This window comes from Mastigoproctus giganteus, chromosome 1 (assembly GCF_048544385.1).
Source record: "Mastigoproctus giganteus isolate SK-2022 chromosome 1, ASM4854438v1, whole genome shotgun sequence".
Lineage (NCBI taxonomy): Eukaryota > Metazoa > Arthropoda > Arachnida > Uropygi > Thelyphonidae > Mastigoproctus > Mastigoproctus giganteus.
The window spans coordinates 213,114,075-213,136,396 of NC_143575.1; the positions used below are offsets into that span (position 1 = coordinate 213,114,075).

The 22,322-nt window shown below is 35.3% G+C and overlaps 1 protein-coding gene across 1 annotated transcript in view; it reads right to left on the bottom strand.

Moving 5' to 3' along the window:
• Window positions 1–22,322, bottom strand: part of Ube2g1 (ubiquitin-conjugating enzyme E2G 1) — a 137,477-nt gene that overhangs the window by 47,985 nt on the left and 67,170 nt on the right. Inside the window, exons 2-3 of the mRNA XM_090384251.1 lie at window positions 14,844–14,946; window positions 1,203–1,300 (exon numbers count right to left, since the gene is read on the bottom strand). Coding sequence (XP_090240377.1) covers window positions 1,203–1,300; window positions 14,844–14,946 — 201 coding nt within the window. The remainder of the gene's footprint in view (window positions 1–1,202; window positions 1,301–14,843; window positions 14,947–22,322) is intronic.

The following is a 22,322-nucleotide window of genomic DNA, read 5'->3' on the forward strand; positions in this document are numbered from 1 at the left end:
TCACGAGTTACACAGCAAATTTTTGAAGCAATTAGCGCGTTTTCACAGCCACTACAGCAGATTTTTTCTTCCGATTTCTTGATTGATCGTACCGTCGACTTATTGATTTTATAATGTTTTGCGACTGACATGACACTTTCACCATTAGAAATTTTGTCTAATAACTGAATTTTACTTGCTAATGTCATCACCATCTTTGATCTTTTCACAATTCCTTTGTTTTTTTACCTCAGGGGCTCACATCTTGTGAGTGTGGACTTGGCACACACAGGGGCCTGAGCTGGATATCATCATTCTTCTCTTTCGTGGTGGTTCCCTTCTACTTCTGACTCTCTCTCTCTCTCTCTCTCTCTCTCTCTCTCTCTCTCTCTCTGAATAATTCAGAAATTTTTTTAGCTGGTGCAGCATAAGCCTCAGGCTTCCTTGGACCACGTGTCTAATAATAATAATTCATAGCCATATTTTTGTAGGGGTTAGAAAAGAACTTGTCCACAATAAAGTCACTTTCTTCCGTTAACACTGGCGAAAAAGTCTGTTTTCACTAACACTGCAAAACAGTAGATTTTTCACTTTTGTAAGCATATCAATTTATAAATTTATTCAATTTATAAGCATATAAATTAAAAGCAAATGATGAAACCTTCCATGACAAGTGCATAGCACAAGCAAGAAACATCCACGCTTGCGATTTTTTCACCCCTCTCCCCCCACCCACTGAGCACTGTTTTGACCGGGAAAGATGATTTTATGATTTTTATGGCGGAAAATGTTCACGCGCTTTAAAATTCATATTTTTTTAGGTTTCATTTTATATTAAATCAGCAACTGTGAATATGCGAAACCGCAAATAGCGGGGGTTTACTGTACTTATATTCAAAATTTGATTTTTCAAATGTTAAACAGCTAAAACAAATGACATTTTCACTATTTATTTTTATTTTTTTACTGAGTGCTATATTAAAAAAAAAAACAAAAAACTCAAATTACTAAGATTATACAGTTATTTGTATAGTTATTTGTATTATTGTAAATATAACAATTATATTTAAATCTGGAAAGATGAAACCTAAAATTTCATGTTTGAAAAAAAAAAATTTCCTATAGTTCCTTGATATTATAATGTTCTGACTAACATTCATTAAGTATACTCCAATTAGATTAAATTGAAATTAGAATATTCCAAAACAGATAAACAGCCTTACTATTTGGGTGCCAGATTTCTGTAACAAATTTCATCTTTGGTGGCCGAAGTGGATACTCTTTTGGAAAGTATAAATGAGCTTTGAAAAAGCCTCCTTCACTAATAATGTGGAAATTAGATAAAAAGAACAATTCAATATAATGGAAGAGTATAAATAAATGTAACACCAATTTCAAGAACAAGCTTTAAATCATGAGCAGTGACATAACAGGATGGGATGAAAGAGGGACTACTCTGGGTTATGGGCTTTGGCACACATTGCAATTTGAGTGATATTTTTCAGCTCATTGCAGGCACAGAATTCCTTGCCATGGCTCTGGTCATGATTTCAATTACACTAGTATCCAAAAAGTTAAGTTACAAACATTTTTTTTATTTCTTTATTTTTAAAACTTTTAACAATCAGATAAAATTTACCCCAAAAAACTGGCCAATGTAATTTAATGTGATAAATGCGAATATGATTTCAAAAACGTGAAAATCAGGCCTACAATAAAAGTGTGCCGTACAGTATCACTCATTTCTAATCTAACATAGCACTAAAAGTATCCAATTAGATTTTCTCCTTTATTAGAAAATAACAAAGATGTTTGGAAGATTAGGAGTAGAGGGTTATCTTGCCTTCTCAGAATCATAAGCTGAAGCAGCCAAATCCTCAGTGCATTCAGGAATGTCTTGAAGACAAAGATAACAGCTATCAGGACTAACCAGTAACACTGATTGACTTAAAGCAAACCACAGGAACAACAGTTTCACAAGACAAACTGTATATAGACTTCAAGAAATGGGACTGTAAAATAGCCCAGTTTCTGTTAGGAGCCAAGAATCAATCTTTAAACTGATTCTCAATATGTTCACATCTGAAGAGATAATGGAATGTGCTCCCATTATTGCAATGATATAGCCTGATGGTTTAGGGAGGCATTATGATGAACAAATGCACAAATTTCCCTTTCTGAGAGTACTTGCATGATCAAAAGTAGCAGTAGTAGTGGCATGTGCTGCAGGAAAACAAACTTATGTAACATCAACCAAAAAAAAACCCCCCAATTCGCACATCCATTCCCTTTAAACATTTGTCCAGTTCCTCCTTGAATTTATTCAAACATCACCTTCCAAAATGACAGGTGAAAGTTTGTTCCAGCAATCAACTACTCACTGGCTAAAGGCAAATTTCCACACATCTATTCTATAACTGTCTTTCCTCAATTTGAATTTATGCCCCCCCCCCGGTTCGTAATCTGAACAAGAGGAAGAATCCCATCAGAATTGAGCCTGCTCTTTAACCCATTCAAGGCGTTATATGCCTCAATCAGATTACCTCGCAGGTGCCTAGTCTCCAGATGCTGGAATTTACAGAACTTGAGCCTTTCTTGGTAAGACCACCCTTTCATCCCCCTCAGTCTTGTTGCCCTTCTCTGTACTCACTCAAGCAACTCTACACCTTTCCTAAAATGAGGCCTGCAGACTGTACGCAATACTCAAGGCGTGGCCTGACCATTGCCTCATACAAAGGGATAATCACCTCCTTTTCCCTACTAACAAAATTCCTGTATATCATCGACAATACCCTATAATTTGCTCTTGCAGCCTATTTGCACTGTCAGAAAATTTCATATCTGACTGCACAATTACTCCCAGGTCTTTTTCATTTTCTACCACCCTAAGTATGGTACCATACAGTTGGTACATTTCTCGAGTTACTTCTATTCATATGCAGTACTTTGCATTTGTCAATGTTAAACTTCAGTTGCCACTTCTCAGCCCATTTGCCCAAATTTTCTAGATCCTGTCGCAGTAGCACACTGCCATTACTGTCATTAACAACCCTGCCAACCTTTGTATCATCTGCAAACTTCAACATTAACCCTGATATACCTTCATCAATATCATTGATAAATATACAAAACAACAATGGGCCCAACACCGGACTGACCCTGGGGGACTCCACTAATATTAATAGTCCACGTAGAGTAGTATCCATTGATTACCACTCTCTGCCTTCTCCCACTCAACCACCCTTTTATCCACTGTAGCAACTTACCCATAATACCATACTTCTCCAATTTGTACAGTAGTCTTCCATGCGCAACAGTGTCAAAAGCTTTCCTGAAATCCAAGTATATGATATCAAAAGAAAATGGATGAGATCTTTGAATCATACATGAGGCTTTCAGAGTTGACCAATGTCCTCGCAATTCATTTTCATGAACAATAATGCTTTTGCACACGGGACTCAGCTAGTTTAAAAATTCAAAGACTATTTTTTGGGAGTGGCTGTTTTTGGTTTTTTTTTTTTTTTTTTTTAGGAGCATTAGCAACTCAGGCCATATTGCTCTGGGAATATGCGGTGGTCATTCCCTGACCTTTCCGCATCCTCCATATTTGGTGGTGACGGGCTTGAACCCCAGTCTAATTAAGAAGCGTGTGCTACGCACTGTTGCTCCTTCCCACCTGGCTACGGAGGCACATTTGGGAGTGGCCTGCCACATCACCAGCTCCGAACATAATACCGGGCTCACACAGCCTACTTAATAGAAGCTGTGTGATTTAATATATCTGTAACATAAATTATGTTTGTAATGGAAAGTTTTCTTCTGATCTATTGTCTCATTGCCCATTTAAATTCATTACATCTGTTCATCGCTTGACTCAAGGTTGCTGATATAGGCTATCCTGTTGTCTGATGATAGAATCAAATAGTTCCAAAACTAGTCACAGCAGTGACTTAAGTTTTTAATTTATGACAGGTTTGCCTACTGGGTGATGTTATATGATTAAAAATGATATTAGTTACTTCAGTCTGACTATGCACAGACAAATATAGTCATTTCTAAAGAGCCTAAGCCCAAGTGCTGTCACAGCCACTGGAGGGACGACAGCATCTCTTCCAGAAGGTCAACAGTAAACCAAACACAGAGTAATGCAGCTGAAACCAATTAAAATGCGATTCCACTTATAGTGCAATGCAAACGTGGCTTCCATTTTTCATCAGCTGAAACGTGTTTTTAGTCACTGAAGATAAACATTTTGAATTCCTTGTGAACGTGTACCGATATTTTCAGTTTAACACAAATTCGCGATATGCATTATCCTTTGATTTCCGTAAGAACAATAACAAATGACTTGTAACTTCACTTGTTAACTTTTATTGTGCAGACACTCACTGGTTTGCAAACTGGACTTAAATTTCTTGAAACAGAAAAGGTAGATTCCCTTTCAATTTTACAGTTAAAATTGCCTTATTGAGATTGCTAAAAAGAAACAAAGAGGTGCGATGAAACAGTCAACCCTTCAATGTAACAATTAAAATGTGGGAAAGTTTGTTCGCTGATGTCTACTTAGTAGTTGAAAGAACACCGAGTGAATTGTTTTCCTTTTTCTTCCGAATTTGACCATTTATTAATTTCAAAACATGAACGTAACAGTCAATATAACCAGGTAGAAAAGCAGTTTTTGTGACAAAAGGTATGTGTTTATCATATTTATGTATATTTAACAACATGAATATTGGTTTTTTAAATACTTTATTGTACAGTGCATCAATAAGTTTGAAACAACACAAATGCATATTATTTCCCTTATTCTTTGCGTGATTTTTCTTAGACATATTACTGCAATTATCGTGCAAAAAAAAAAAAAAAGAGACGAGAAAAATTGATAGTACATATGAAGTTTGAATGCTGAAAAATGACTAGAATTTTCTAATGCGATCCCGCTTATATCGTGATGTGATTCTTCGGATCTCGAGCATCACTTTATAACGGGTTTTGCCTGTATTATTTTATACAACTATTTAAAGTTGTAATAATTTCTTACAGTTCATATTACAAAGTAAATTATTTTTTGGAAACTGGAATATTTTATTAAGATGTACACTGTACAGTATTATGCAAAATTCAAACAACCAGCATAACAAAATAATGAAAGACCCTATTGTCCTGTTCGTGTGGGTGGGTGGAAATTCTGAGATGTATTTCAGAATCCAAAATAAGGGAGAAAAAAAAAAAAAAAACCCATTTGCCTGATTTGTTCAGAATCAGGCAAATGGTTTTGGTTTATAAAGGAATGGCTACGGTTGTTTGAGTTGCTAAAAATAAAGTAGACATGCACATGGTATAAATAAAATTTTACCAAGTATGTGTCTACTTATTCTTATTTATTTTATTATTTTTTAAATTCAAACAGCCATAGTTTGGTAAATTAGTAAAGGAGCAAAATTTTAATTTTAACACAAGCACTGACACAATTACAAACTCTTCTCTGTGTTATATAATTCTGTCTTGCTGTTTTTAGGATGCTCTGTTCCCTCTGGTGATAATGGCAGGTTAAGGCTCCTGCTCACTTTAGAAACAACACTATTATCAACAAGTCAACCTAAATTACTAACTTAATTTTAAACTGAATAAACATTACCAAAAAAAGTAATGTTATTCATTTTAAACTAGAAGGCAATGCTGTGGCAACTATAAAATAAAATAATGCAGAAAAGATACCTAATTATTTCAATGCCCACACCGAAAGTAAAAATATCCAAAATACATCTTGGTACTAGGGGTTATATACACATTCAACTTTGGAAGTTTACTCAAAATTTTCTTCTAGCCATCTACTGGCAACTAGTTTATAAATGGCACATTATTCGCAATTTGACAGAAGGTTGCCAACTGAAACCACCTGCTATCGGATGAAGATTTCACAAGTTCTGAAACAGCTGTTGCAGCAGTGCTTTAATTTGAAATGTAGTATAAAATGAAATTATATATATGAAATATAATTTCAAATTATTTGGACAGCAATCTGGCTACACAAAAATGCCTTGCTTTTTGCGCAAGTGGCAAACACACGCACACACACACACACACACACACACAGTCAGGTAAGGAGTAAGCACTGGGATGTCAAGGTCTGGCCAAAAGAGGCAGTTTGGTTGCTTGGATCAAAGATCATAGTTCATACACCACTGGTAGACCCAAAAATTGTCCTCCTTCCACCCTTGCATATCAAACTGAGTTTGATAAAACAGTTTGTGAAAGCTTTACCTCAGGAAAGTCCCTGCTTCAACTACCTTTATACTAAATTTTTGATGGACCTCAAATTCGCAGACTGATGAGGGACAGATTTTGAGGGAACCATGAATAAAAGAGAAAAACAGGCATGGATTAACTTCAGGTCTGCTGTTGAGAACTTCTTAGCGAACAACAAGGATCCAGACTACAAGAATATACAGTCGAACTTGGTTATAACAATATCACTGCTGTAACGAGCAAAAAGCCATAATAATTTTAATTTACACGTATTCCCATAATCGCTCACTGTTATAATGAGCATACTACACAGATATACAGTATAAATTTTGGAAACTATGGAAACATTCTTAATCACTTGGGTAGTAGAAAAAACCCAATTCTTGGAATAGACAAAAATGAAAAGAGACAGCTTTTATGACCACCCACATTTTGAGGGAACCATGAATAAAAAAGAAAAACAGGCATGGATTAGCTTCAGATATGCTGTTGAGAACTCCTTAGCGAACAACAAGGATCCAGACTACAAGAACATACAGTCGAACCTGGTTATAACGAGCATGGAAATAACAAGATCACGGCTGTAACAAGCAAAAAGCCATAATGATTTTAATTTATGCATATTCCCATACAATCGCTCGCTGTTATAACGAGTGTACTACACAGATATATGGTACAAATTTTGGTAACTATGGAAACATTCTTAATTGCTTGGGTAGTCGAAAAAACCTAATTCTTCGAATAGACAAAAATGAAAAGGAAGACTTAGCTTTTATGACCACACACATCGGATTAGCGGTCAGTTTATGACCTTACCCTTTAAGGGATTTACAATAGTGCATTGGCATTCCACTTGTCGCATTACCATATTTACAGATGGTCTTGTATTCACTGAACCATAAATTTATTTCGGGACTTCAAAGAATTTTGTATGCAGATCACTTCACTGATTTTAAAGTAAAGTCAGTTAGAAACGAACCCTTCCTTCAGAAATACGTCTACTAACAAAATAAATGTCTCTTGATTTGTGAAAAAGTCAAAATTATTCATGAGTGAGAACGTGGTACAAAAAATGTTGAAGTGTGTAAAAAGTTTTTTGTCATCTTCAACAGTATCAACATTGTGGAAGAATAAACGTGTTTACATATTGGCACTGGAAAAGAACATAACCGAAAAAAAATTTAGAAAGTGCGAAGGTACAAAAATCAATGAAGCATTGCTTCAATGGTTCACTACACAAAGAAGTGCTAGATTTTCAATAGATGGTCAGACCTTGAAAGCTCAAGCAGAAAAATTGCCAAACAATTTGGATGAGACGATTTTTTTTGTAATAACGGTTGGCTGAATCCGATTTAAAAAACAAATACAAGAATATGAATACAAATAAATATGTAGGTATATACTAATATTTTTTTTCTCTAATGTTTCTTTTGTATCTATCTTTTTATCAGGTTATTGAGAATTAAAAAAAAAAAATTAGGGGGTAGATTTAACTCATCACTGATATAGTGAGTAACGGTTATAATGAAGAAATTTTGTTGGTCCCTTGATGCTCGTTATAACCAAGTACCTTGATGCAAGAGTGTCAAGGTACATTTTTTTTACACATCCACACCAACTACTTCCCAGAAAATTTAGAAGTGTTAGTGAAGAACAGGGTGAGGTTTCACCAGGACAGTAAAGACATGGAGACAAAGTACTGGGGGGGGGGATGTCAACATGAAGGCTGACTATTGAGGGATGCAGAAAAGGGACTAAAGTAGAAGGATCTGCAAGAAAATCAAAGAAACGAAAATATGACCCATCACAGATCAGTTTTTAAAATGAGGCGAGTGTTTAGTGGACTTATTACCACTTTACCCTTTTTAATAGTATTTTTTCAATGTATTTAAATATATAAAATTGGTAAAAGTAGTATTCTGTTATAAATCAGTGCAAATTCTGCCAAAATTAATAAAAATCAGATGATTTTTTCATGAATTTTGAAGAAACCTAACACTATGGTAACAAATGGAAGTCATTTTTGAAATCGGCATTATTCAGAAGCACCCTTTTCTAAGAAAAACATAGTCAATAAATTTTTTTAAAAATGCAGAGTAGTGCCACCAAATAATGTTCTAAAACCTATACTGTACACAAGAAGTGTTTACTGACAATATGTCGGGTGGCAATAAGGTGAGAACTGTATAGTAGTTTTTCTTTGGGGGGGGGCACAGGGGAAATGATTTAACATAACATATTTGGTGCACGGTGGAGAAGAATATTCTAAAAAAGTAATGAAATTCTGAAAAGGATCAGAGCTTCTAATCAAAATTTATTATAGTAGAACTTGGTTACAATGGGCATCAAGGGACCGACAAAATTTCATCGTTATAACCGTTACTCGCTATATCAGTGATAGTGGAGATGGGGAATCCCTGGGGCCATTAAACAATGAACAATTTATATCAGTAATGAGTTAAATCTATCTCCTATTTTTTTTTAAATTCTCAATAATTTGATAAAAAGATTGATTCAAAAAACAAAAGAAATATTAGAGAAAAAAATAATATAAGTATATACCTACATTATTTGTATTAATATGCTTGTATAAACGACAATACAATTAATATTAAAACACAATTTATTTATCAGTAATTTTAAAACCATACACTTAATACTAAACAATTTATTTCTCTGTAATTAAAAACAATACTATTTAATAATAAACACGATTTCAATTAGTCTTTATTTATGAATCTTAAAATTGATGTTTGTTTTAAAGGTTTCACTTTGATAAGATTCCCCTTACATTCAAGTCGTTAAGTGTCATTACTAGCCTCAGTTCCTTCAAAAAAAATTAAGTAATGTGTCCATTGCACCTTGAGCTTGTGAGATTGTAAGCACTGATTTTAATTCACTTTCAATTATCATATCATCATCACAATCATCGTCTTTACCATCGTTGTTATCACCTTTGTTGAGCACAGCATCTACAATGTCACTGTCTGTAGGAAACCCACTAGTTAAGTTGTCATTGTACAAATTCAATGTTATCTGTATTAAAACCGACAATGCTGTTACATAGCAATCATTCGGATAATGGTAAATTGTTTTCTTCGTTTCCATCTTCATCTACAATTGAAATTTCATTTGAATTTAATTTTGATTTCTTGAAGCAATTTGATATGGTTGTCAAAGTAACGTTGTTCCACACATCATTCAATAAATTTATAGCATCCAATATTGATATAGACTAAGTTTCTCTTCGACTGATCAGATGAAGAACTAGAAATCTTTTATAAAATCCTTTCAAACCTCTTGATTACACCTATGTCCATTGGTTGTAAAATTGATGTCGCATTGGGAAGGCAGAAACACTAGCTTAATGTTGAACAAATTTTGAATCTGGGGATGTGTAGGACAGTTATCAACTAACAAAAAAAAAATATTTTTTTTTCTTTTTGAATAGTTCATATTCCAATCATTTACTTATTGCTGAAAAATATCTGAAGTCATCTAAGTTTTTCTTGTTTGCAGTGTAATCCACAGAAAGTTTCCTTATGTTTTTGAAACACCAAGGTTTTAGCCATTTTCCGATAAAGTTTTTTTTTTTAATCAGTTCCTGTCATTTGTGCATATGAGCACCATCAAGCGAGCCTTTTAATTTGTTCCATCAACACATTTTTCCCCTTTGAATTTTTGGATAGCAATAACCAAAGAGAAACATACCAACTGTGTGGTACTACACTCAGGAAAGTGAAAAAGACCTGGGGGTAAATGTGCAGTCAAATATGAAGTTGCTAAGCAGTGCAGATGGGCTGCCAGGGCAGGTCATGGAGTCTTGTCAATGATATATGGGAATTTTGCTAACAGGGACAGGGAGGTGATTATCCCATTATACAAGGCAATGGTCAGGCCACACCTAGAGTACTGTGTACAGGTCTGGAAGCTTCATTTTAGAAAGGATGTAGAGTTACTAGAATGAGTACAAAGAAGGGTAACAACATTGGTGAGGGGAACAAAGGGGTGCTCTTACCAAGAAAGGTTTAAGTTCTGCAAATTGCAGTGCCTAGAGAGTAGGCACCTACAAGGTGATCTGATTGAGGTGTATATAAGGCCTTGAATGGGTTGAGCAAGCTGAATGCTGATGGGGGCACAGATTCAAATTGAGGAAAGACAGTTATAGAATAGATGTGTAGAAATTTGCCTTTAGCCAGGGGGTAGTTGATTGGTGGAACAGACTTCCATCTTTTGTTGTGAAAGTTGATAGCCTAAATAAATTTAATGCTGAGCTGGACAGGCATTTGGAACAAATTGAGGGCCAAATGGGAGAGTTTTTTGTTTGTTTTTTTTTTTTTTTGGCTGATGCTGCATAAGCTTGCTTTCTTACATCATATGCCTCTACTAATGCTAATTTAAATGAATTTATTGTCAGGTGTCAAATTATAAAAAAGTCCTGTTTCGTCGGCATTGAAGATTTTCCACACTCGAAAGGATAAGGTCTTCGTCATTGAAATCTTCCCTGATTTCTGCCCAAACATGGTCAATCCATTCCTTTGCCGTTATTGGATCTAAAGATCCAGATTTTAAATCGATCTTTTAAATTTATAACGATCGCTTTTTAAATCGATCCAGCCAACTGTTGTTACACACAAAATCATTGCATTCAAATTGTTTAGCAAGTTTTTCTACTTGAGCCTTCATTGAGATCGGATCATCTATTGAAAATCCAGCACTTCTTTGTGTGATGAACTATTAAAACAATGCTTGCGAGGTTACAAACATCTGTTTGTAACCTCGCACTTTCTAATTTTTTTTTTTTTTTTCAGTTACGTTCTTTTCCAGTGGCGATATGTAAACATCTCTATTTTTCCACAATGTTGATACACTTGAAGAGGACAAAGAAAATTTTTTGCACACAACATTTTTTGCACCACGTTTCTAACTGGTGCAAAAATAATTCAGACTTTTTCACAAAGGAAGGGTTCGTTTCTAATTGATTTTACTTTAAAATGATAAAGTGATCTGCATATAAAGTTCTTAGAAAGCCCAAAACATATACAACATTCTTAGAATGTCCCGGAATGCATAAAGTTCTTAGATGTCCTGTTTCCAAAATTCATAGAAGCCCTAAAATAAACTTATGGTTCAGCGAATACAAGATGATCTGTAAATAGGGTAATGCGACAAGCAGAACGCCAATGCACTATTGTATAGCCCCTGTCCTTGAAAGGATAAGGTCATAAACTGGCCACTAATCCCAATGCAATGCGGGTGGTCATAAAGTTAAGTCACCCTTTTCATTTTTGTCTATTCCAAGAATTGTTTTTTCGACCCCAAGCAATGAAGAATGTTTGCATAGTTACCAAAATTTGTTCGTATATCCATGTAGTAAATTTGTTTGTATTATGGTATATCCATGTAGTACGCTTGTTATAACAGTGAGCGATTGTATGGGAATATGCATAAATTAAAATCATTATGGCTTTTTGCTCGTTACAGCTGTGATCTCGTTATTTCTGTGCTTGTTATAACCAAGTTCAACCATACAGTGTTTCTGGGAAAGGGAGGGGAGGGGCTATGAAATTTCGTTCCTAGCTGAAATTAGCATCCATCCAACTTCTTCCTCTTCTTTCGAGTAATGCCTGAAATGCAAGGCCTGATGTAGCCGGGTGTTCAAAGAGCATGTACTATAGCACATGCTGAGTGGACAGGACAAGCATGCATGACTGCTAAATACAGTTTCACGATTGTATTCACAATTTATTGTAAACTTCTCTGACCTGGTGGTCATGCTGGAGTATCAACAAAACATTTATTTATACTTTTATATATACCAGATCAGTAATTAAGGATCTATTTTGAATAGGTGCTGATTTAAATATGTACAAGTTCAAAATATTCAAACCATTTGGCAATCACAAAATCATGCACAAGTGATTTCTCCCTTCTCCCCCAACGAAGTTTGACAGGTACACATTACGGGTGCTTTCTTCAATCAAGTTTATGAATTCATCCAAATGCTCAAAGATCTCACAAAGGTTCCTCCTTTAAAGACAAGTTCTTGAGTCGGAGAAACCAAACACCTTTCTCTGCCATCTGTTCTTTCATTCTCAATGGATTGTTGAAAGTCAATCAGGTCCTTGTCAGTCACCTTCTTTGTATGAGACAACCCTTTAAAATCCACCCCATCCATTGTTAAATCAAGTTACCTCCCTAATGCAACAATTTTTCTGATGATATACTTGGATCAGGGGAGGGGAGGATCTCTTCTCGTCCTTCAGAAACAGTAAAAAACTGAGTAAAGATTTTTATGATCCATTCATGGTTGACTACTTGACTTTGGACCAAGGATCTTCAATGTTACTGAATGTATCTTATTTCTATATGCTGTAACCCTCCAGAAAATTTCCAGATGTCTGATTATACAAATCAGAATATGGAGTGCATAAATACTGACAGAAGGTTGGTTCCTGGACTGAAGCAATACGTGTGGTGTCAGGAGGATGAAACACTTTTCACATTTGGATTCATATCACTTAAATCCTGAGGATGTCCAGAAACAGTGTCCAAAATTAAGTTTTAAATGCAATATAGTTGCTGTTCTTACAATATTTTTCAACTGATGGCACAAAATGAAAAAGCAATTGCTCAAGACTGAGTTCCTCAAGCCTGGCACCTTGCTGCATTACCACCACAGAAGGGTCAGCCTGTCTTTGCTAGGTTGAATCCTGAAGCAGTTTCTCTCTTTTTTTTGACCCGCCCAAGGTAAGTTCTGGTTGTAATATATTTCCAGAAGAACTCAGTTTCATCCATAGTAAAAAAACCTTGGCAAGGCCTACTGTTCTTGTCAAGTTTCAATTCAGTCAATTCATCAAGATATCATGAAGCTACATTTGCACTTGCAACCCCACTAGCTTCTGCCTCTTCATAAAAAAATATAAAAGCAGTCATGATTCACATTAAATGGAGTGAAAATTACTGTCATTAGAACTTGCACTAATCCTTTCACTTTTGGTTTAATTGTGGTTTCACCAATAGGCCCATATTTCTGATGTAAATCATCTATCCAAAGTTTTAAAAGCGTTTCCATTTCAATAATTACAACAACATGCATAGAATTATTACTTTCAATTTTCATATGCTCTAGAATTTCCTCCTTCTATTTCACATATGTGCTAACAGTTGAACGACATCTCCCCAATGATCATACAATTTCAGCATGGCCTTCACTTTTCTCAACACAGATTATTAGAAATTCTGGCCAAACTACAGTACTGCATTTTAGTGCAAATTGTGTGCTACTTCAACTGATACAATAACTCATGTTTTGTTCTACAAAAAATTTATTAACCATGTCAAGCAGTTCCTAATTCGACTGATCCACCTGGTTTCCACCAGCTCAGATGGATCAAGCAACATTTTACCAATAAATCCAAGTTAGTTGAATATCAGGGGCTGCCTGTATAAGACATTACCACCTGGAGGGTCATTTTGACTCCCAATAAAGAAACTGTGGCAAAAAAAAAAAATTACCTCAAAGTACTACGCCATTCTTGAATAAATGAATAATTTGAGTATGAATTAGGAGAAAAACAACCATGGGCAATCCTCCTTCATGGTATTTTGATTATAATTACAATAAAGAAAACAACTAGTTAAAGAAATCAGTGCAACTAAATGAACAAGCATATATAAAGATTTAGATTATACTATCCAATGTTTAACAGCTGTGATAAAAAAATAAATAAATAAATAGTGCCATGCAGAAGAAGTGTCAAGACTTTATCTTGCTATATTTCCCAAAATATTAATAACACAATTTTTCTATAAAAACATGAAATGAAATATTCAATTTATTATAACATGTATGAAGGAATTTTGGATCATATACTGGTACCTTTTCCCATTCACTGTTTTGCCTTGATTCTTGAATAAGCATTCTAATTATGACCTCTTCATATCAAAGTAACACTTGAGTGTTGTGTTCTGTTATACATTCCTAGATTTTTCTATGGTCCAAGCCATTAAAAACCAAACCAACACCAAAAATAATTGTATACAAAACTATTCAATTTAAATAATTAAGTGAAAACAAACTTTGTCACTATCCACTTTCCATTATAGAGTTTACACAAACATTTAATCTTAAAGAAAATTAGCAGATTTTTTTTTTTTCATACTTGACTATACAGTAGACATTCAAAAAAACCACAAGAGTGGGCACATGGTGCCTTTAAATTTTATTCTTAATTCTTACATTGTATTGTATAAGATCCAAAGACATTATTAGAAACAACAATTTTATAAAACACACACTTTCCAACTACTGCCAAATCCCGTGATAGAAAAGTGGACAGGAAGACACTATAGAAAGTTACCATAGCAACAAGTAAAGTTTTCTTGAAAATTAATTGTCAAAAAAACATAACAGGTGCTACGTGGCTTAATTTTTTTATAGTACTTTTCCAATTAAAAATAATGGGGATCAAAAGTGAATATCATACTGGAGGAACATTAAAATTCACAATTATGTAATTCTAAATATAATTTAAGGTTTATTTTTTTGTGTATAAAATGCATCATGCACACCAGCTAATGGGTTAATCCTGATTAAAAGTAAATGTACTCACTATAAGGTATCAGGAGGTCCAATGATAAGAACTTCCCACTTGTAGATATCATCATCATCTATGAGCCCAGCAGAAAATCCCTCTACTGGGTTCTTCTTCAATTCTGAAAGTGCAACAGAATTGCAGCATTTTATAAATCATAACAAAATATGCAGCTATAGGGAAGAGGGAAAAAACTTGCCACAATTATATTTTAAAATTATTTCATCATTAAAATAAATAAATAATCCCAAATACCATATGAAAATGGTTTATAACAACTGCTTTTCTAAATAATATTAGTATTTATAACATAATGCAAGGAAAAAAAGCTTATACAGCACCAGTCAAAAAAAAAAAAAAAAAAAAACACATTTCAAAAAAATATTTTCAAAGTACCCTACCTCAACAACATTAAGGTGGAAGTTTCCCTTAAGTAAATCCTTTCTAACATCTTTGACAGAAACAAACAGATACTGGGCAAAATTTACAGATATTGAGTGAAAATCAGATATAGACAAAGGTTGAGCTTTCTTTAGAATAGGAATAACCCTCTGTGTTGCCAAGAAATTAAAACATAATTAGAATTAATCACTTTGTCAAACAAAGAAGCAAAATCCTCTACACAGACAAAAGAAACAATTTTGACATCATATACATATATACCTAAATTTCATTAAAGCTTTTGAAACTGTTTCTTGTGAAAGGCTACTGCACAAATTGGAGCAGTGTGGCATTAGGAACAAGTTACTGCTATGTGGATAAAGGGATGATTAGTGAAGTGAGAGAAAATAGAGTGGTTATTAGTGGAGTCGCTCAAGTTTCAGTTCTGGATCCATTATTGTTTTCATTATTTATTAACCATAATAAATTGGCAGGGTAGTTAGTGACAGCAATCAAGGTATGCTACTGCAACAAAGACCTACAGAAATTAGGCAGAGAGGCTGAGAATTAGCAACTGAAGTTCATGGGTAGAAGTAATCCCAGAATAAGATAACAATTGCGCAGTCTGACATGCAATTCTCTCAGCAGTGAAGATAGGCTATTAGGACAGTTTATGGAGTTCTATCACTGATAGAACCCCATAACATCATATACCTACACCAATTTCTACAGGAGTTTTACCAGTAAAGATAGGGAGGGGATTATCCCAATTGCATACAGCAATGGTTATGCTGCATGGTTATGCTTTAGCACTTCTGAAGGATGTGCAGGGAAGAGTAAGAAGATTAGTCATGGACAGGGCACTCATATCAAGAAATAATTCAGCTCTGAAAACTGCAGTGCCTGGAAACTAGGCAACTGCAAGGAGACCTACTGAAGTGTTTAAGGACTTACATGCAGTGGTGAGCTATAGTGGGCTAGCATGAGCTCACGAAAGCCCATTGTTATTTTTTTTTGAAAATTTGCGAGCCCATTGTTGAGAAGATCATTTATTTTACAAATGAAATCCTGAATGCAATTCTTGAGTATTGAATTATTGAGTATCCAGAGCCGAAACTACGGTGCGACGAGCGGGGCACCATCCCCAGCATTCGTATTTTAATCCCCAGTTATGTATTTTAAAATTGCTTCATTTTTGATTTAATTACAGTCACACCTCTGTTTAACGAACTTCTTTATAGCAAATTTTTTTCACTCCCCTTGGTAATTACATTTAAAATAGTTTCCGTTGAACGAAGAAAATTCCCATGAAACAAACTGATTAGGAGAGACAATTGTGTATGCATCGTTCTCACTTTTGGTCTTTAGGTAATTAGAAAGCACGAATTAAGGGTGAAAGCAATTACTGTTAGTGGTGTCCCTAAAACCTGCAGTCATATACCGAGAAGTCTTCCATAGCCATTCAGAGGATTAAGCAGATTCCTGACACGGATTATAGTCTCTGACCAACCTGTGTTGTGGTTTCCCTTTACTCCTACAAACAGGCTATGTTTTTCGGAGAAGTGCTATGTTTTTCGGAGAACTACATTCAGTGATCCATACCTTCCAGTAAATTTCTCTTGTCTAAACTTCATACTAACACTTCAAAATGGCACCCACCTTGTAGTCGTGCCCGCCTGCAATGCAGGCCCGCTTCCGCCGCCCTGCAAATAGGAAATAAAAATTAATGATTTTAGAGGTTTTGTCAAAGACAGTTTCTTTAAAATCGAGTGAAATTCTCTTTTCAATTAAGAAGCCAGAAATATCTTTGAAACCATTGCGATTAGCAGTGACAAAGCTGGGCGAGCTTTCAGCGTAATGAATAATATTGAGTGAATGAATGAATATTGTTGATAATTAAACACATTGCAGATTATGACATCTAAATGGAAAACTTGCTTCAGTTTGATCCAGATCGTTACATCAAATCAACACTCAGATATTGAGCAAAGCAGATCGACAACAAATATTAATAAAGAAGTAAATTGTATGTGGCAATTTTTAGAATAAATTTTTCTTGAATATTTGTGTAATTTTTTTTTTTTTTCATGTAATAAATATTGTGTAATGCTTCATGATAGTTTTTATGTTATTTGTGATATGGGAAATATTTCGTGTTATTTTTTATTTGCAATATTAAGAATTTTATCATGAAAAAAATGTATCCATTATATTTCCCTAGTTGTTAAAAAAAAAAAAGACGAATAAAAAAGTTGCGTATGTGCTGAGCACGTGAGGAAGATGGTTCATGTGAAACAACCTCCGCGTTTCTTTGAGGTACAGTATTTTGATTTGTTTATTGATTACGAAATAAGAGCTTTTGTATTGTAAATATTTTATTGAACATTCGCAAATTTTCATAATTTCTGGAAGACAAGATACAATGGATTTATGACAACTAAAGTAAGAGATGTATACTTGCGAGTTGCAAAGTATCTAAATATCTGTAAAATAGCACTGATTGATGTACTGATCTTGTAGTTCAAGTGACATATAGTAGTAGTGGCATGTGATGCAAGAAAGCAAATGTATGAGCTTATGCAGCATCAGCCAAAAAAAAAAAACTACACCATTCCCTCCAAATGCCTGTCCAGTTCCTCCTTAAATTTATTCAACCTATCAACTTCCACAACAACAGATGGAAGTTTGTTCCAGCAATTAACCACCCGCTGGCTAAAGGCAAATTTCCGCACATCTATTCTACATCTGTCTTTTCTTAATTTGAATTTATGCCCCCTTAGGTTCGTAATCTGAACAAGTGGAAGGATCCCATCAGAATTCAGCGTGCTCAACCCATTCAAGGCATTATATACCTCAATCAGATCACCGCGCAGGTGCCTAGTCTCCAGCCACTGCAATTTGCAGAACTTAAGCCTCTCTTGGTAAGAGGATCCCTTCATTCCCCTCACCAATCTTGTTGCCCTTCTCTGTACACGCTCAAGTAAATCTACATCCTTCCTACAATGAGGCCTCCAGACCTGTACGCAGTACTCAAGGTGTGGCCTGACCATTGCCTTACACAGAGGGATAATTACCTCCTTTTCCCTGCTAGCAAAATTCCTATATATCATTGACAAAACCCAATGACCTGCCCTGGCAGTCTGTCTGCATTGCTCAGAAAACTTCATATCTGCCTGCATGATTACTCCCAGGTCTTTTTCATTTTCTACCACCTTAAGTGTAGTAACCACACAGTTGGTACGTTTCTCTGGGGTTACTTCTACCCATATGCAGTACTTTGCATTTGTCAGTGTTAAACTTCAGTTGCCAATTCTCAGCCCATCTTCCCAAAGTTTCTAGATCCTGTTGCAGTAGCACACTGCCATTACTGTCATTAACAACCCTGCCAACCTTTGTATTATCTGCAAACTTCGACATTAAGCCTGATATACCTTCATCAATATCATTGATAAATATACAAAACAACAGTGGACCTAACACCGAACCCTGTGGAATTCCACTAATAACATTAGTCCAAGGAGAGCAGCACCCATTGATTACCACCCTCTGTCTTCTCGCACTTAACCATCCTTTTATCCATTGAAGCAACTTACACTTAATACCATTCTGCTCCAATTTGTACAATAGTTTTCCATGTGCAACAGTGTCAAAAGCTTTCCTGAAATCCAAATATATGATATCAAAATTATTTTTTGCATCCAGTTCCTTTGTAACCACATCATAATATTCTATCAAATTTGTCAGACAAGACTTTCCCTTAACAAACCCATGCTGTGTCTGAATTATTGCTGCAGTCTTGTCTAGATGATCCTGCAATGCATCTTTAACCAGCGACTCCATTATTTTACCCGGAACAGAAGTTAAACTAACTGGTCTGTAATTACTCGTGTCACCCTTCGATCCCCCTTTGTGAATTGGGGATACATTTGCACATCTCCAGTCCGTGGGAACCTCCCCTGAGTCCAAGGATGCTCTCATAATTATGGCTAAGGGTTTGCTTAGTTGCTTTGCCGCCTCCTTTAATATAACTGGATAGATCCCATCCACCCCAGGTGCTTTTCTTACGTTTAACTTCAACAATTTCTCTTCCACTTTGCTCTCAGTTATTACAAAATCATTAAGTATCTTGCTACAATTTTATAACCTTCTGACATTTTCAAACCTTAATAATTCCTCAGGTGTGAATGTAGATGCAAAATACTCATTCAGTTTGTTTGCTATCTGAGCAGGAACATCAGTCGAACCATCGATGTCAAGTGCACCAATCAGAATCATCCCCTTCCTTTTAGAGTTTATATAAGTAAAGAAATCCTTGCTGTTTTTCTTAGCATCTTTTGCCCAGGATTTCTCGTAATCTGCCTTCGCCTGCCAAACCTCCTTTGTGACCTGATTACAGATTAACTTATATCTGCCATAGGCTTCTGAGTTGCTTGATAATTTATATGCATCCCATGCATTTTACTTCTCTATTACGAGTCTCATTAGATAACCACTTAAGTCTAAACCTTGAACAATATTTCTTAATAGGTATGAAACGTTTAGTAGCTTCCACGATTAATTCCTTAAATGCTTCCCACTTAGAATTTACTGTTGGTAACATCGTCAGTTGACCCCACTGTACAGAATTTAAAAACTGTCGGAGACCACTGTACTCGCCTTTACGGAAGCAAAAACCCTTTCCTTTACCCCTGATGGTAATTAAATCTTTAAGTAAATCCCACGTCAGTACACTGTGATCACTGCCACCTAGTGGTTCTTTTATCTGCAAATTCCTAATACATGAATGATCACTGCTGATAACCAGATCAAGAATATTACTTTCTCTGGTTGCCTCTCGAACATGCTGCTGTAGAAAACAATCATCCAATAAATCCACAAAAGTCTGACTAGTGTGCGAGTGCCCAACCCACAAGTTCCAGTCAATATCTGGGAAGTTAAAATCCCCCATTATAAGACATTCCGATTTACTAGCCCACTATTTCTCTGTACAATTGTTCATTGTACTCATTAGGCCTATAACACACTCCTACTCTAATTTTTGCTTTCGCAGTGCTTATGTCACACCAAACTGACTCAACAGTGCACTGTTCATCTATATCAACTGGATGCACTTCTTTTGATTTTATGTTTTTATTTTTATGATATGCAGCTGTTAAGGGCACCTAACAATGGAATGTAACAAAAATGAGAGACAAAAAAAAGAAATTGTTCACAAATATTTGTATTGTTACAGTCACATGATAAACACTTGTATTCTCGCAGTCATATGACAAATACTTGTATTATTGTAATCATACTTACTGCAGTAGCAGCTTCAGAAAGTATGATTGTGGCGTCATACTATTCAAAAATTCTAAAAAGAACTCCAGATTCTATCGTATCCAGGTATCATCGTAAGGAGAGGCATGAGGACCAGGCTTTTATGGTTTTTTTTTTTTTTTTAGATAGACCTTATACACATACACTGATACGCGTGGGTAACAAGCCCCTTCTGTCTACCCCCCCCCCCACACACACACAAATCCGCTCCTGACTCAAGATATCATCATACTGGCAGTCACGAAAAATGCATCGCGTGCACTAATCCACACTACTAGAAGTGCAAGCATGGGAAGCGCCTCTGGTGGAAACCGCGGATGACGTCACTTCCGTGACCAATCAAATTACTCGGTAGAAAGTCAGAAAAACTGCCAGCCCATTGTTAAAATATTCACAGCTCACTACTGCTTACATGGATTTAGTAAACTTAATGTTGATGCCGTCCTTTACTCTTTCTTGGACAACACACATAACTGGACAGAAATTTTAATTGAAAAAGTTTGGTTACAAGTTCGCTAGAGGAAAAATTTGCTTTCAGCCATAGAATAATTGACTTTTGGAAAAAACTTCAATCAGATGTTGAAGTGGATAGTTTTTTTTTTGCTAATAATGTAAAAGTCCACACATCTTGCCATTACTAATACCAAATATAGAAGAAAGAAATAATCAAAACTCACAGCAGAAAGAAGCATAGGAGAGTTGTCACCTCAGTTAGAATTCAAGAAATAACTTAATCTGCTGTACCTTCCCACCCCTTGAAACTGAAGACCATACCTTTCCCTTTATCATCAAACTTTTGCTGAATACTACTCACCATTTCATGACATCATGGTCATTAGCCACTATCAGCTTCTATACTAACATATTAGTAGTCCTTATACTATCTCAGAAGTTCTGGTATGAGTGAGCGAGTGATTTTTGTTTTTATGGCACATGAGCAACTAAGGCCACGATGGGCCAAGTCCAATAATTAAATACAGTCTAGAAACCCTTGTGCAATGCAAAATCGTGCAATATAAATAATAGGCCTTATGGGAAAAATAGGGTTAGGTGTCGACTACCCAAGATTGAATAGACATTTGTAACCAAAACATTACCAATGCAAGACTTGCAAGAAGTCAGAATGCAATAAATAATCGTAATAAAATACTTACGTATTTTATTACGATTTTTAAGTAATAAAATAAAATATTGCTAATGCTTTTATCATAAGCAAACTTGTTCCTGATCTCTTCTGTTTGATCTTCTATCCAAACAGATAAAAGACATTCCATCTCTTCCAATTCTTTGTGTCTTGATCTGTTGTTCCTGCTATAAAAGTTGCTTTTATTTTCTCTGTATTCTTTCTAATTGCTTTCAGCAGTTAGGTTATGTTATTTCCTAATCTAACCTTAAAGGTTGGGTTAGGAAATAAGGTTTCCTAACTTTCTGTCATGTCGACATCTCAATCAATATATAGCTCTCGACTACCAATAACACGTGTAGTCTGTTTACGGAGAATGCAGGGAGAAACTGTGGTAGTGGCAAACCAGTTTGTCCAGCAAATGCCTGTAGTTTGCCGTGGTTCTCGTGTTGGCTTTCTTTACCTTTGCCGCTTTTCTTTTTCTCTCTGAACCTGCGGTATCTTCACCAGCATGCTTCCTTTTCACACTGTTTTTTTTTTAGTATTTTACTAATTTTTAGGGAATAAAGCACAATTACAGTATAAAAAGAACAAAAATGAGGAGGCACATTTTATACACACAAATAAAACAGCAAGTTTTGCATTCAACCGCCATTTCTTGTAAACACAACACC